Source organism: Psammomys obesus, unplaced genomic scaffold (genome assembly GCF_907164565.1).
Source record: "Psammomys obesus unplaced genomic scaffold, mPsaObe1.curated_primary_1811, whole genome shotgun sequence".
Classification (NCBI taxonomy): Eukaryota; Metazoa; Chordata; class Mammalia; order Rodentia; family Muridae; genus Psammomys; species Psammomys obesus.
In genome coordinates this window covers 1,296,105-1,308,159 of record NW_026592732.1, presented here as the reverse complement: position 1 = coordinate 1,308,159, position 12,055 = coordinate 1,296,105, and the positions used below count along the sequence as shown (strand labels likewise).

Genomic DNA, 12,055 nt, shown 5'->3' with positions numbered 1-12,055 from the left:
GAAGGAAGGAAGGAAGGAAGGAAGGAAGGAAGGAAGGAAGGAAGGAAAGAAAATATTGTGGGGGCTAGAGAGATAGCTCAACACTTCAGAGTTCCTACTGCTCTTGCAGGAGACCAGATTTCAATTCCCAGCTCCCAGGCAGCAGCTAACAACTGCTGGTAACTCGAGCCCCAAAAGATCTGACATACTTACACGTACATACTCACAGACAGACAGACACATTTAAAATTAAAAATGGGCCGAGCAGTGGTGGCTGGCACACCTCTTTAATCCAGAACTCAGGAGGCAGAGGCAGGCAGACCACTGAGGTCAAGGCCAGCCTGGTCTACAGAGCATGTTCCAGGACAGCCAGGGCTACACAGAGAAACCCTGCCTCACCTTCCTACAAAAAAGACAAAAACAAAAACAGCTAGGTGAGGTGGTATGTGCCTTTAATGAAATGTTGGCAAAGGGTGATGTTCCTGTGTATTAACTGCGCTCACTGGCTCCCCTCAAATTGTTAGCCATCCTCTACTTTAGACAAAATGTTGCTCCTCATATCTGCAAACATTAAATGCATCTGCTAGACCTGGTAGCTCACCCCTGCAATCCTGGCTGGGGCAGGAGGGTGGCCATGTTTGAAAGCTGGACTAGAAAGTGAGACCCTGTTTCAAACAACAAACTCCTGCAGTTACACTGAATAAGGATAAGCTTGTACTGTGGTTAGCCCCTAAATACGCTGGGGGTCTCAATGAGGGTCCTGTGAGCCAGGAAGACCACTGCAAGCAAGTTCCAGGCCAGCAGAGGCTACACAGCGAGACTATTTCTAAACAGCACACAACACCTATATTTGTTGTTGTTAGTGTAAGGCCTATTTACCGGCCACTGCCAATAGAGGGTACACACATGTCCTACAAAGGGGGTATCATTCCATTGTGCACATGCTCAGCAGCTACACGGTACAGTCTGTTGTAGAAGGGCACAGATAACTCCCAAGTTCAAGGAAACATCTACTAAGGCAGATTCTCTAATCACCTCTATAAAACCTTCTCCCCTTCCAATGCCTGGTGGGACTCCATTTCCCAGGATACCGAGTGGGCTTTCAGCTAGACTTTGTGCTTCGGGCCTGTCACCTCAGCATTTGGGTAGCTGAGGTAGGAGGATGAAGGTTCAAGGACTTGGGCCAGTGAGACAGCTCAGAGGGTGAAGGTGTGTACCGTGAAGCTGAGTTTGATCCCCAGGACCCACATGCATGGTAGAAGAACTGACTCCCCAGGTTGTTCTCTGACCCCCCATATGCACCTTGTCATGTACACACCTTTCTGCTTCGCCCCCACCACAGGAGGTTTTATTAACGGAGGGGAGGGGTCACAGCGACAGCCTTTGGGTGAGGCAGGAGAGAGCTGTACACACCTTTCTAAGCCCCATAAAATTAATAAGTCAACATAATAAAAATGCGCTAGGCCAGGGCTGGAGAGAGAGCTCTGTGGTTAAAAGTACTGGCTACACTTCCAAAGGACCCAGGTTCAATTTCCAGCTCCCACATGGCAGCTCACAACTGTCTGTAACTCCAGTTCCAGGGGATCCAACACCATCACATAGACCTACATCAAGGCAAACACCAATACACATTAGATAAATAGACAGTTTACATAGCAAGTTCAATCCAGCCTGGCAGCTTAGTGAGAACCTGCCTTGAAGTAATGGTCTAGAGGTGTGGCTCAAAAAGAGGGCATTTTATCACAGCACTCGGAAGGCAGAGGTCGGCAGATCTCTGTGGGTTCAAGGCCAGGCTGGTCTACAAAGTGAGTGTCAGGACGAGAGCTACATAATAGAAAACCCCTGCCTCAAAGAACAAAACAAAAAGAAAAACATCTCCGGGAGTGCTCCCGGGGGCTCAGCAACCACCATAAAGAAAGCAGCAACTACAGCGAGACTATGCAAGCCTGTAAGTGGCTGCGTCTTAGCCACAAGGACCTTCTCTGGGCACACAGGTCCTGAGGCCTCTGTGGGTGCAGCCCCCACCTATGCAGTGATGTGCTATCCCTGGTCACTGCTCTCTCTCCCTAGGCCCAAGCCCACCTGCTCACCTGAACAGCACGCCTTTGATGACCTGCCAGGCGTTGGGGGCTGGCTGGGGTGGGGGGTTCTGAGGCTGGGTCTCGGCTGGCGTGTCCCTCCCAATGCTGCCATTGCTGGTCACCTGTAGGGAGGAACAGTGCGTAGGGTGAGGGGGTTGATATGGGTACCCAAGTTTCAGAGGCTGAGCACACAGAGGCTTTGTCAATCTTCAGGAAAGGCACATCCAGGAGTGCCCAGGCAGGACAGGCTTCCCAAGGATACCTGCATTGGGACCGGTCCTGAGTGGCCGTCCAGTCTGTGGGGACCTGTCTACCAGCATCGGCCCAAACTGAGCGCACTGAGAAGTAAGCGCTCAGAGGGAAACTGTGGCCAGACCTGGCCTCAGATGCTAAGAGGTAAATCACAGTACACTGGGACAGGGAATGAGCAGCGCAGCCAGCAGTTGAGGGATAGTCCGACAGCACGAGCTAAGCATTGTCCATGGAGGGCTGTCCCAGGGCTCTGCAGCTGGCTTTAAGAGAGGTGGCTATCATAGAAAGCTGTGCTGATCCACAAGGTCCTCCCCTGGGCGGAAGAGCCCCAATCCCTCATCTCAAGCTCTCTGGTGGCAGCAGTCCAGCAGAGAGACTGACAGACTGGCACAGAACCTTGCTGCTGAGAGCTGGTATACAAACATCCATCCTGTGCACCCCTCCTGACTCCAACCTCTGAGTAGCTGTGCTCTGCAACTGGGCAAACAAAGCTCAAAGAGGTTAAGACACTTGTCTATGTTACTTAGGAGCAAGATGCCAAGAAGAGAGCAGGTGGGGATGCCATGGAAAGAAGCATCTCCCTCCAGGCAGAGTGCACATAACTGTAATCTCAGCACCTGAGAGGTGAAAGCAGGACACTCAAGAGTTCAAAGTCAACCTAGGCTGTCTCAAAACAAAACAAGAACTCTTTCTCTCAGAAGCAGAGACACCCTGATAGCCAGGTGAGACAGAGTTCAGGGCAGGGCCATTTTGGAAGCCTCTCTTTGGACACTGCAGGGTCCCCAGTCCTATGCTAGCCTCTCCCACAAGCTGTCCCATCCCACCAGCCTTCAGAAGGTAGGACCTAGGGGCTGGAGAGATGGCTCAGAAGTTCAGAGCACGGGCTGCTCTTCCTGAGGACCCAGGTTTAGTTCCCACCACCTACATGGTGGCTGACAAACTCCAGCTCCAGGGAATCCAATACCCTTTTCTGACCTCCATAGGCACTAGACATGCATGTAATGCACATACATACATGCAGGGAAAGCCCCACATACATAAAATAAATCTTTTTTAAAAGGGCGGGAAGGACTCACGCTACCGCGGGCATCATGGAGAATCTGCAGCTGATGCACACTTGTGGAGTCAGCTCATACAGTGCCTCCCTGTGTCTGGGCCATCCACACCCACTGTCCCCAGGATCTGCTGCTCAGTCCTCTCCCCCCAGGACCCTGAACTCCAGTCCTGCACATCTTTCCTCACCACCTCACAGCAGGGAACAGAACAACCTGGAGCAGGGCACATGTCACTTATCTCTGGTCCTCATTTCCAGCAAGAGCACAGGACAGCACTCAGGTGGCAGGCAGGGGGCACTTTGGGGTCCAGAGGACCTCAGCTGCAGTTCTTCCTCCATGGATCTTGTCTGAGACACCTTAGGCATGTCATTAGGCATGTCACCCTTCTACCTTGAGGACAGGCTTGGGCAAACACAGGTACAACGTCAACAGAAATGCTCTCCTCCGTGGGTTCCCAGGACTGCTCTGCATCCCTACTGTGTGCCAGGCCGAGCTAGGTGGCAGCCACTAAGCTCAGGACTATTAAACTATCCTCTAGCTATCTGTCAGATTTTTTTTTCCTTTTTGGTTTTTGGAGACAGGGTTTTTCTGTGTAGCCCTGGCTATCTTGGAACTTGCTCTGTAGACCAGGCTGGCCTTGAACTCACAAAGATCCACCTCCCTCTGCCTCCCAAGTGCTGAGACTAAAAGCATGGGCCACCACACCGGGCTCTATCTGCATTTTTTTTTTAAGATAAACATAGAGGCAGTATCCCAGTCACTGCCCAGCCCTTCTTGTGCTATACTCAGTGTTCTTCCTAAAATAAGTAAATAAGACTAACAGAAATAAGCTCTGGAGAAATCAAGCGAAGGTGACAGCCCCTGGGACATAAGGTAGGAACCCACACGGACTGGGCTGACACCTCAGTGGTCTCTCCGTCTGTGACAGAGAACACCCAGGGAAGGGTGTTTTAAAGGCAGGGAAAAGGATGAGGGCCAGGAGACCTGTCCAGCCACAAGGTCCTTATTCTGAGGAGTCTGCGGTTAGAACTCAGGTTTCTAGCAAGTCTGGGTCGATTCAGAGTCAAGAACAGAGGCAGGGCCAGGCCAGGCTTTGAGGTCACACCTATCAGCTCCCAGGTGGTCCAGCTGCTAAGCCTCCCACAGACAAGCAGACCAACCCCAGGGTTGGTCTCATAGAGGGTTATGAACCTCCATGTGGGTGCTGGGAATCAAATCTGGGTCCTTTGGAAGAGCAGCTGGTGCTCCTAACTGCTACGCCATCCAAAGATTTTATCTATCTACCTATCTATTACTACACAACTTGTCTGGTTTTTGTGTTTTTTGAGACAGGTAGCCCTGGCTGTCTTGGAACTCTCTATACAGACCAGGCTAGCCTCAAACTCACAGATATCCTCCTGCCACTGCCCATCAAGTGCTGGGATTAAAGGTGTGAGCCACCGCTGCCCAGCCTTTTTGTTTTGTTTTAATTGTGTGCAGGCATATACATTTGAGTACATGTGCCCCTGGAGGCCAGAAGAGGCTGGGGAGCCCCTGAGCTGGAGTTGACAAGTAGCTACTTGTGAACTGCCCGATGCAGGTAGTGAACACTGAACTATAGTCTCCTACAAGAGCAGCACAGTTCAGTGCAGCTGAACCAGCCCTCCAGCCCCTGAGAAAAAATGTTTAGAAGCTGACGTGATGACCCACTCCTGCAACCCCAACATTTGGGAGGCAGACACGGCAGATCTCTGTGGGTCTGAGGCCAACCTGGTCTACATGTCCAGTTCTGGGTCAGTCAGGGCTACACACAGAGACCCTGTCTCAAATAAATAAATACACAATTATTATTACTGTGTACATGTGTATGAAGGTGTGTGCTCCATCATGTGTGTGGAATTCTGAGAACTCCACATAGTTCTCCCTCAACCTTATGTAGGCTCCAGGAACCAAATTCGGCTTGTCAGGCTTGTCTGGCCACTGCTGTATCTACTGGTCCATCTCGAGAGCCTCCCCGACTCCAGTATCTTCAACTGCATCTGAGCCAGATGTGGCAGTGCACACCTGTGATACCAACTGGTTGAAGAAAAGGCAGGAGGGCTGCCTTCAGTTTGAGGACAGCCTAGGTTGGTGAGATCCTGTCTCTACAAAACACAATAAAGCTGTTGGTAGCCCACGCCTTTAATCTCAGCATTTGGGAGACAGAAGCAGCTGGATCTCTGTGAGTTCAAGGCCAGCCTATTCTACAGAGTGAGTTCCAGGGCATCAAGAGCTATATGGGACCCTGTCTCAAAACAAACAAACACCAGTGAACAAGGCTAGACAGATGGCTGAGCAATTATGAGCACTTGCTGCTCTTGCAGAGGACCAGAGTTTGGTTCCCAGCACACACACAATGGCTCAAACCATCTATATCCCATTCCAAGGCATCAGGCAAACATGTAGTGCACATATATACATGTATGCAAAATACTCATATACATAAATCATCTGAAACAAAACCAACCAAACAAAAACAAAACCAAACAAAAGAACACTGCTTCTTCCTGCACATGTACGCTACCACCACAGCAACTTCCGCAGTATTGCACCCCACTAGGCATAGGAAGTGAGGCGTGCAGGTTACATGCAAACAGTCTATAAGAGGGACCTGGGCATCCGAGATTTTGAAACTGAGGGAATCCTGAAACCAGCCCCCAGGGACAAATTTGCTGATCCCAAACTGTAGACTCACATTACAGAATGCACCACAAGCTACTGCACTCCACACTGACATGAGACAAACGTGAAAGTATCTACATTAACTTCAACAAAGAGACTCCCCTTGCCCTCAGAGTCAAGGCCAAGTCCCCACCACAGCCTGGCACGCACACCTTCACTCTTCTCTATCCAGTTACCTCTTTGGCTACAATAATTAGCCCATCTAAGGCCCCTCCTCACACCAGCTATCTTCCACCTCAGGGGCGTTCCACAGACAAGCCCCATTATTTCGGTGGTCTTTCCTTTACATGGTTCTGACTCCCTCCTTCCCTCCTCCAGGTCTTCGATAAAGTGCCACCTCCTCTGAGATGTCTTCCACCTACCCATCACTCACTCCCTACACATGACAACTACATATCTGTCCAAGTCTCTGCCATCTACGGTCAGGTATATTTTTGTTACCAAGTCCCTATGCATGCTTCCCCACCTCTTACTGGGCACAGGAGGTCCAACACAGCAGGGCTCCTGCCTGCTCTTGGCTCAGTATGCCTGATCTTGAAGACCCCCTCCAGGAACATCCACCACTCTGGCAAGCAGCTATGACCAAATACAACACCATGTACTCAAGGACTGCTCAGATGCACCAGGACTACCTCAGACTCTATCCTGGCCTGGCCTCTGGTTCAACACCTATTCACTGCTGTGGGGGTGAGTCAGTACAGAGCACCTGCCAGGGATGGCTAGGGGTGCAGCTCGGTGCAAAGGGCAAGCTAGGCATGCAGGAATCCTGGGTGTCACTGCCTATACAATTAATAAAACAAAACAAAAAACGTACTCCCCTGGCCCCCAGCCAGGCTCAGTGGTGCACGCCTGTAATCATAGTGCTCTGGGAGGCAGAAGCAGGCGGATCTCTGTGAGTTCTCCACCAGCCTGGTTTACAAAGTGAGTCCAGGTCAGCAAGGTTCACAGTGAAACCCTGTCTCAAAAACACAAACAGAAAAGTACTTCCCCCAAGTTATCATCTCCTCTGTCCAGCCCAGAGCTGAGGGGGCTAGTGAGACAGTACTGACCGAAAGTCCAGTGCAGGAGACAGTCACAACAACAGAACGGGCAGGCTGGACCAGCAGAGCCCATAGGGAGCCAGGGGCACAGCTGACCTAGTCCGAGAGGACTTCTTTCTTAGGGAAAGAAACTCTGTGAGCGGAGGGCTAGAAAAAAATCATCCAGGTAGTAGTGTATGCTGGCTCATGTCAGGAAGCTGAGGCAGAAGGAACTGAAATTGGAGCCAGCCTGGGTTACATGGTGAGACTCTTGACATCAAGAAAACAAACAAACAAAATGGCCCAACCTCCTGTGATCTTGCACACGCCTTGCATTATATCTGTCTTTCCGGCTCCTCAGTGGATGTTCCTGAGGACTGTGTGAGAGAATAGACATGAAGACCCAAGAGAGAGAAACAGGCAAACACTACAAGGAAAGAGACTACAAGCACTCTAGGAGATGAGGTTCATAGCAGATGACAATGACTCTCCAGCAAAGGTGACTCTGCCTCCATCGTCCTTGTCTTCATCCCAAAAACATTTAGAAACTTCCAGAGATATTTCTAGTTGTCAAACCAGGAAGGGGCATTCGTAGTACTGACACATCCTACAAACACCAGTGGCAGTGCCAAGCACCCTCAGGGGCACAGGGCAGCCCCACTTTGAAGAATCTGCCAACTCAAAATGTCTAACACCAAGGGTATTAGAAAGCCTAGCAGAAGCAGTCAGATCTCTGCGTTTGAGGCAAGCCTGGTCTACAGAATGAGTTCCAGAACTATACAGTGAAACCCTGTTTTGAAAAACAAAACAAAAACCAAACCAACCAAACAAAAAAGTTTAAGACTGGGTACACCTGTAATTCCAGCACCTGAGAGACATAGGCAGGCATTCTATATGAGTGCCAGACCAGCCAGGGCTACACAGTAGGACTGTTTCAAAAATTAAAAAGAACGAAGAAAGAAAGCCCAGTCTAGTCTACATAAAACAGTTTGTGGCAGGTCTTGATCTGCTCAAAAACAAAACAAAACAAAAAAGTGTACTTTATCCTGAAGGCCAAAGGATGAGCATTAAAACTTTTCATGCATGAGCTAGGTTAGTGCCATATGCCTGCCTTGCCAGCACCTGGGACACTGAAGCAGAAGGGTCACAAGTCACAAACAAAAGATTTAGAGCAGAGATGGGAATCAGAGAGGCTCCACATGTGTCTGGAAGTTCAACACATTGTAAGTCTTGGTCTCTCGTGCCAAGCACACCCAGTAAGCAACAGAAATTTACAGGAGCTAGGACTACAAATCAGGGAGACCAGAAGTCCCTGCCTCCCAGCCGGTGTACTCACTCCAGCAAGGACAAGCCAACAATTTCCTAAGCTGCCTGCACCCCAGGTCTGGTTGGAAATGCCAGAAAGACTCAGTCCAGATATGCTGGGCTCCACACCTCACCACTTCAGCCTGGTATCTTTCCCCAGGTGAGGCCTTTGAGATCCTGCTGCTCATCACCCTAGACTTCCGACACTATCCTAGTCTGTTGACACTACAGTCTCCTCGCCCACTCCCCTGACTGCTGCAGAAAAATGGTTGGAGCCATGTTTAACAGCCAGAAAGGCTGGCCCTCCCACCCAGCTCCTCCATTAACCACGGGGGAAATAAGACCCAAAGAAAGAGACTTGTCCAAGGCCACAGCCAGTCAGCTCCATGCACCCCTCCCGGTCGGTACTCCCTGAGCTGCCTCCTACACGTCAGTGGCATCCCAGTGGGTGGGTCGGCAGCACCTTGCTGTCACTCCATCAATTCCCCCAGAAGTCTGCACGGTGCCAAGTGAACTGGTATGCTCTCAAGTCTCAGTGTAGTCTGGGGTGGTAATGGGTTAGAAGGCAAATGCATCCGGACCAATTTCCCTATTTGATCAGTTTAGGCTAGAAGCGCCCATCTCAGTCCAGACTACCCACAGCCAGCTTTCTCACGGAGCGGATTTTAAAGTTAACCTGCGTGACCTTCTAAAGGCACCTTCGTCTTGCTGTCCCTCGGATCCCTGTCTGTAAAATGGGTCTGTCGGCCTCCGCAGCCCAGGCCCTTTACCCACCATAATAACCGTATTTCCCCGGAGCTAGAAAACTCCCAACTAACCCACCACTGCCTCCTATCTCGAGCACTGCGGAGCCGACCCGGAACACCAGACCTCTCTAGGAATGGCACTGGAGCGTGGAGCCTGGAATCGCACAGTTGGGAACGTAGGACGCCCGGGATTACAAGTCAGCGCCCCTCCGTGCCACTCTCTCCTCAGCTCGAGCAAGACTCTGCTGGACGCCCGGCGCGAGCCTGCAGGAGACCTGGCGCGCAACAGGGCCGGGTTCCCGCCACCGTCCGGCCTCCTGGGCGGCCGGGCGCCGCCTGGGCCCAATAGTCAAGGTCCCTCTGGGGCATGGAGGCCCCGGTGCACACGATTCCTCCAAAAACGACAGGACACTCCCAGCGGGCGTGACCCCCGCTGGGGGAGAGTTCCCTCAGGCACCTCTCGGCCTCCGTACCTGACCAGAGCTGCCTCCCCCGGCCGCCACCACGGCGCTGCCGGCCCCGTCCGCCTCCTGCGCCGCCGCCATCTTCCCGCTCCGGGTCCCCGCCCCCGCCGCCAGCCCCGCCCCGTCCCCGACGGCGCCAGCGCGATCGCGCGAGATTTCACACTTGGCCCGCCCCGCCAGGCTACCCTAGCCGAACGGAGCGCCTCAGGCCACGCCCTCTAGAGGGCGCGAGCCGGCCACCGTACTCCGCTTCCGCCCTTCTCCAGCGCAGGCTGTTTGTCGTTCATCTAGCGGGAAGTGGCTCCTCCGAGCGCTCGGGCCGTCCAGTCTAAAATGCGCTTTTCGCAGGTTCTGCTTTTTAACGCCCATCCAAGTTGGCCGGTTCCCTCGGACTTGTACGGTCGTTCCACGCAGTTCTGCCCCGCTTCGGCTCGCCGTCTCCTGAGCTTCTCCGGCCACCGTAGTTATTCCGAGCGTCCCGCTGGAGGCACGCCCCTCCTGAGCGGAAGGCCCCTCTTCGGGCCGCCCTTCTCAGGCTCCCTGGGGTGGTCATGGCCTTGCGCCTTTCGCTTGTGATCAGTGTTCCTTAGTTTAAGCTTCCGCCATCATTCCCCAGAGGTTGTGGTCTCTCGGTGCATCTCTGTAAGGGCTGGGAATGGCACCCTTGCCACTTTCAGGCAGTGTAGTTTAGCACTCAAGTTTTCCATAGGGGAGGTCTGCCTTCCAGCAGACCTCGGCAGCGGGTGCTGGGAGACAGAAGCAGGCGGGTCGCTCTGAGTTCGAGGCCAGGCAGGGCTACACCGAGAAACCCAATCTCGAAAAACCAACAAACAAAACCCAGGATCTCCAGGCTGGCCTCAACTCGTGATCCTCCTGCCTCAGCCTCTGGAGCACTGGGGATACAGACATGAACCATATGAGCTTAATAACCCTCCCGATGTTCTTTTTCGTTTGTTCGTTTTAATGGGTAAAGGGAAATGAGACGGTTTGGAAATGAAGCAATGGCTGCGGCAGGCATAGGACTTACGCGTCTTCCAGCCTTAGCCTCCTGACTGCTAGCTGAGGTTACAGTTTATGTCCCAGGACATTTAAACTAGAAACCATGATTTTATATTAAGTACAAAATCTCTCTAAGGTTTTTTAGACCACAATCAAGGACTGGGTGTGTGGCGCTTAACTTTAGTCCCAGCACTAGGAAGGCAGAAACAGGTGGATCTCTTGAGTTCTAGGCCGGCCTTAGCTACCTGTTTCAATAAGCAGTTGTGAGCTGCACAACGGAAGGGCTGGGAACTGAGCAGTTGTCCTGTAGAAGCAAGGCCACTTGCTTAGTTGCTGAGACCAGCTATAGACCCACTAAAACAGTCTTTAAAAAATTACATTCATTATTAGATCCATTATTCTCTTACAGATGTGCACCATGTATGCGCCTGGTGCTTTTGAAAGCCAGAAGAGGGCGCCAGGCCCCTGGCACTGGAGTTACTGTTGAGAATGGCCCTGTGGGTGGAAGTGAACCGCAGGTGCTCTGAAAGAGCAGCTGAGCCATCTACACAGCTCCAACTAAAACATCTTTAAGGGCCTGGAGAGATGACTCAGTGCTAAAGAGCACTGACTGTTCTTTCAGAGGACCCAGGTTCCATTCCAAGCACCCACATGGCAGCTCACACCATCTAGGCCTAGAACTCTAGTACCGGGAATCTGACACCCTCACACAGACATACATGCAGGCAAAATGCCAATGCACATAAAGATAAATTATCAGGGTGGTGGTGCACACCTAAATCCCAGCACTTAGGAGGCTGAGGCAGGCAGATCTCAGTTTGAGGCCAGCCTGAGCTACAGAGCGAGTTCCAGGTAAAGTCTGTATTATTTTTCTGTGTAGCACATTCTAGGTCAGTCTGAGTTACAAAAGACCCTGTCTAGACAAAAAAAAGAAGAAATAAAGGAAGGTAGATCTGAGCCTGGTGCTGATGGAGCACACCTTTAATCCCAGCACTCAAGAGGCAGAGGCAGGCGGATCTCTGAGTTCAAGGCCAGCCCCATCTACAGAGAGAGTTTCAGAACTATCCAGGGCTACACAGAGTGTCAAAATTCCCCCTACTGAGTGTGTCTACATCCATTGCACAGTCCAGACCCAGGACTACTGTGGTCACTAATGTGTCCCTAGCACTGACTTAGGGAATCATTATTCAATCAAAGAACCAAGTTCTCTGGGTGACTTACCTGAGGGTCACCACAATGGCAAGAGGAAACCACTAAAAAATACATGGATAGGGTTGGATAGTCGGCTCAGTGGTTAAGAACAATGGCTGCTCTTCCACAGGTCCTGAGTTCAATCCCCAGCAACCACGTGGTGGTTCATAACCATCTATAAAAGGATCTGTTGCCCTTTGCTGGTGTACTCATAGGGGAAAGAAAGAAAGAAAGAAAGAAAGAAAGAAAGAAAGAAAGAAAGAA

The 12,055-nt window shown here is 51.5% G+C and overlaps 1 protein-coding gene across 1 annotated transcript in view; it reads right to left on the bottom strand.

Annotated features, from left to right (window-relative positions):
• Nucleotides 1-9,704, bottom strand: part of Clptm1 (CLPTM1 regulator of GABA type A receptor forward trafficking) — a 30,454-nt gene extending 20,750 nt beyond the window's left edge. The window contains exons 1-2 of the mRNA XM_055615435.1: nt 9,611-9,704; nt 2,070-2,182 (exon numbers count right to left, since the gene is read on the bottom strand). Of these exons, the coding sequence (XP_055471410.1) occupies nt 2,070-2,182; nt 9,611-9,682 (185 nt within the window). The 5' untranslated portion in view covers nt 9,683-9,704. The remainder of the gene's footprint in view (nt 1-2,069; nt 2,183-9,610) is intronic.
• Between the last annotated feature and the right edge of the window lie 2,351 nt (nt 9,705-12,055).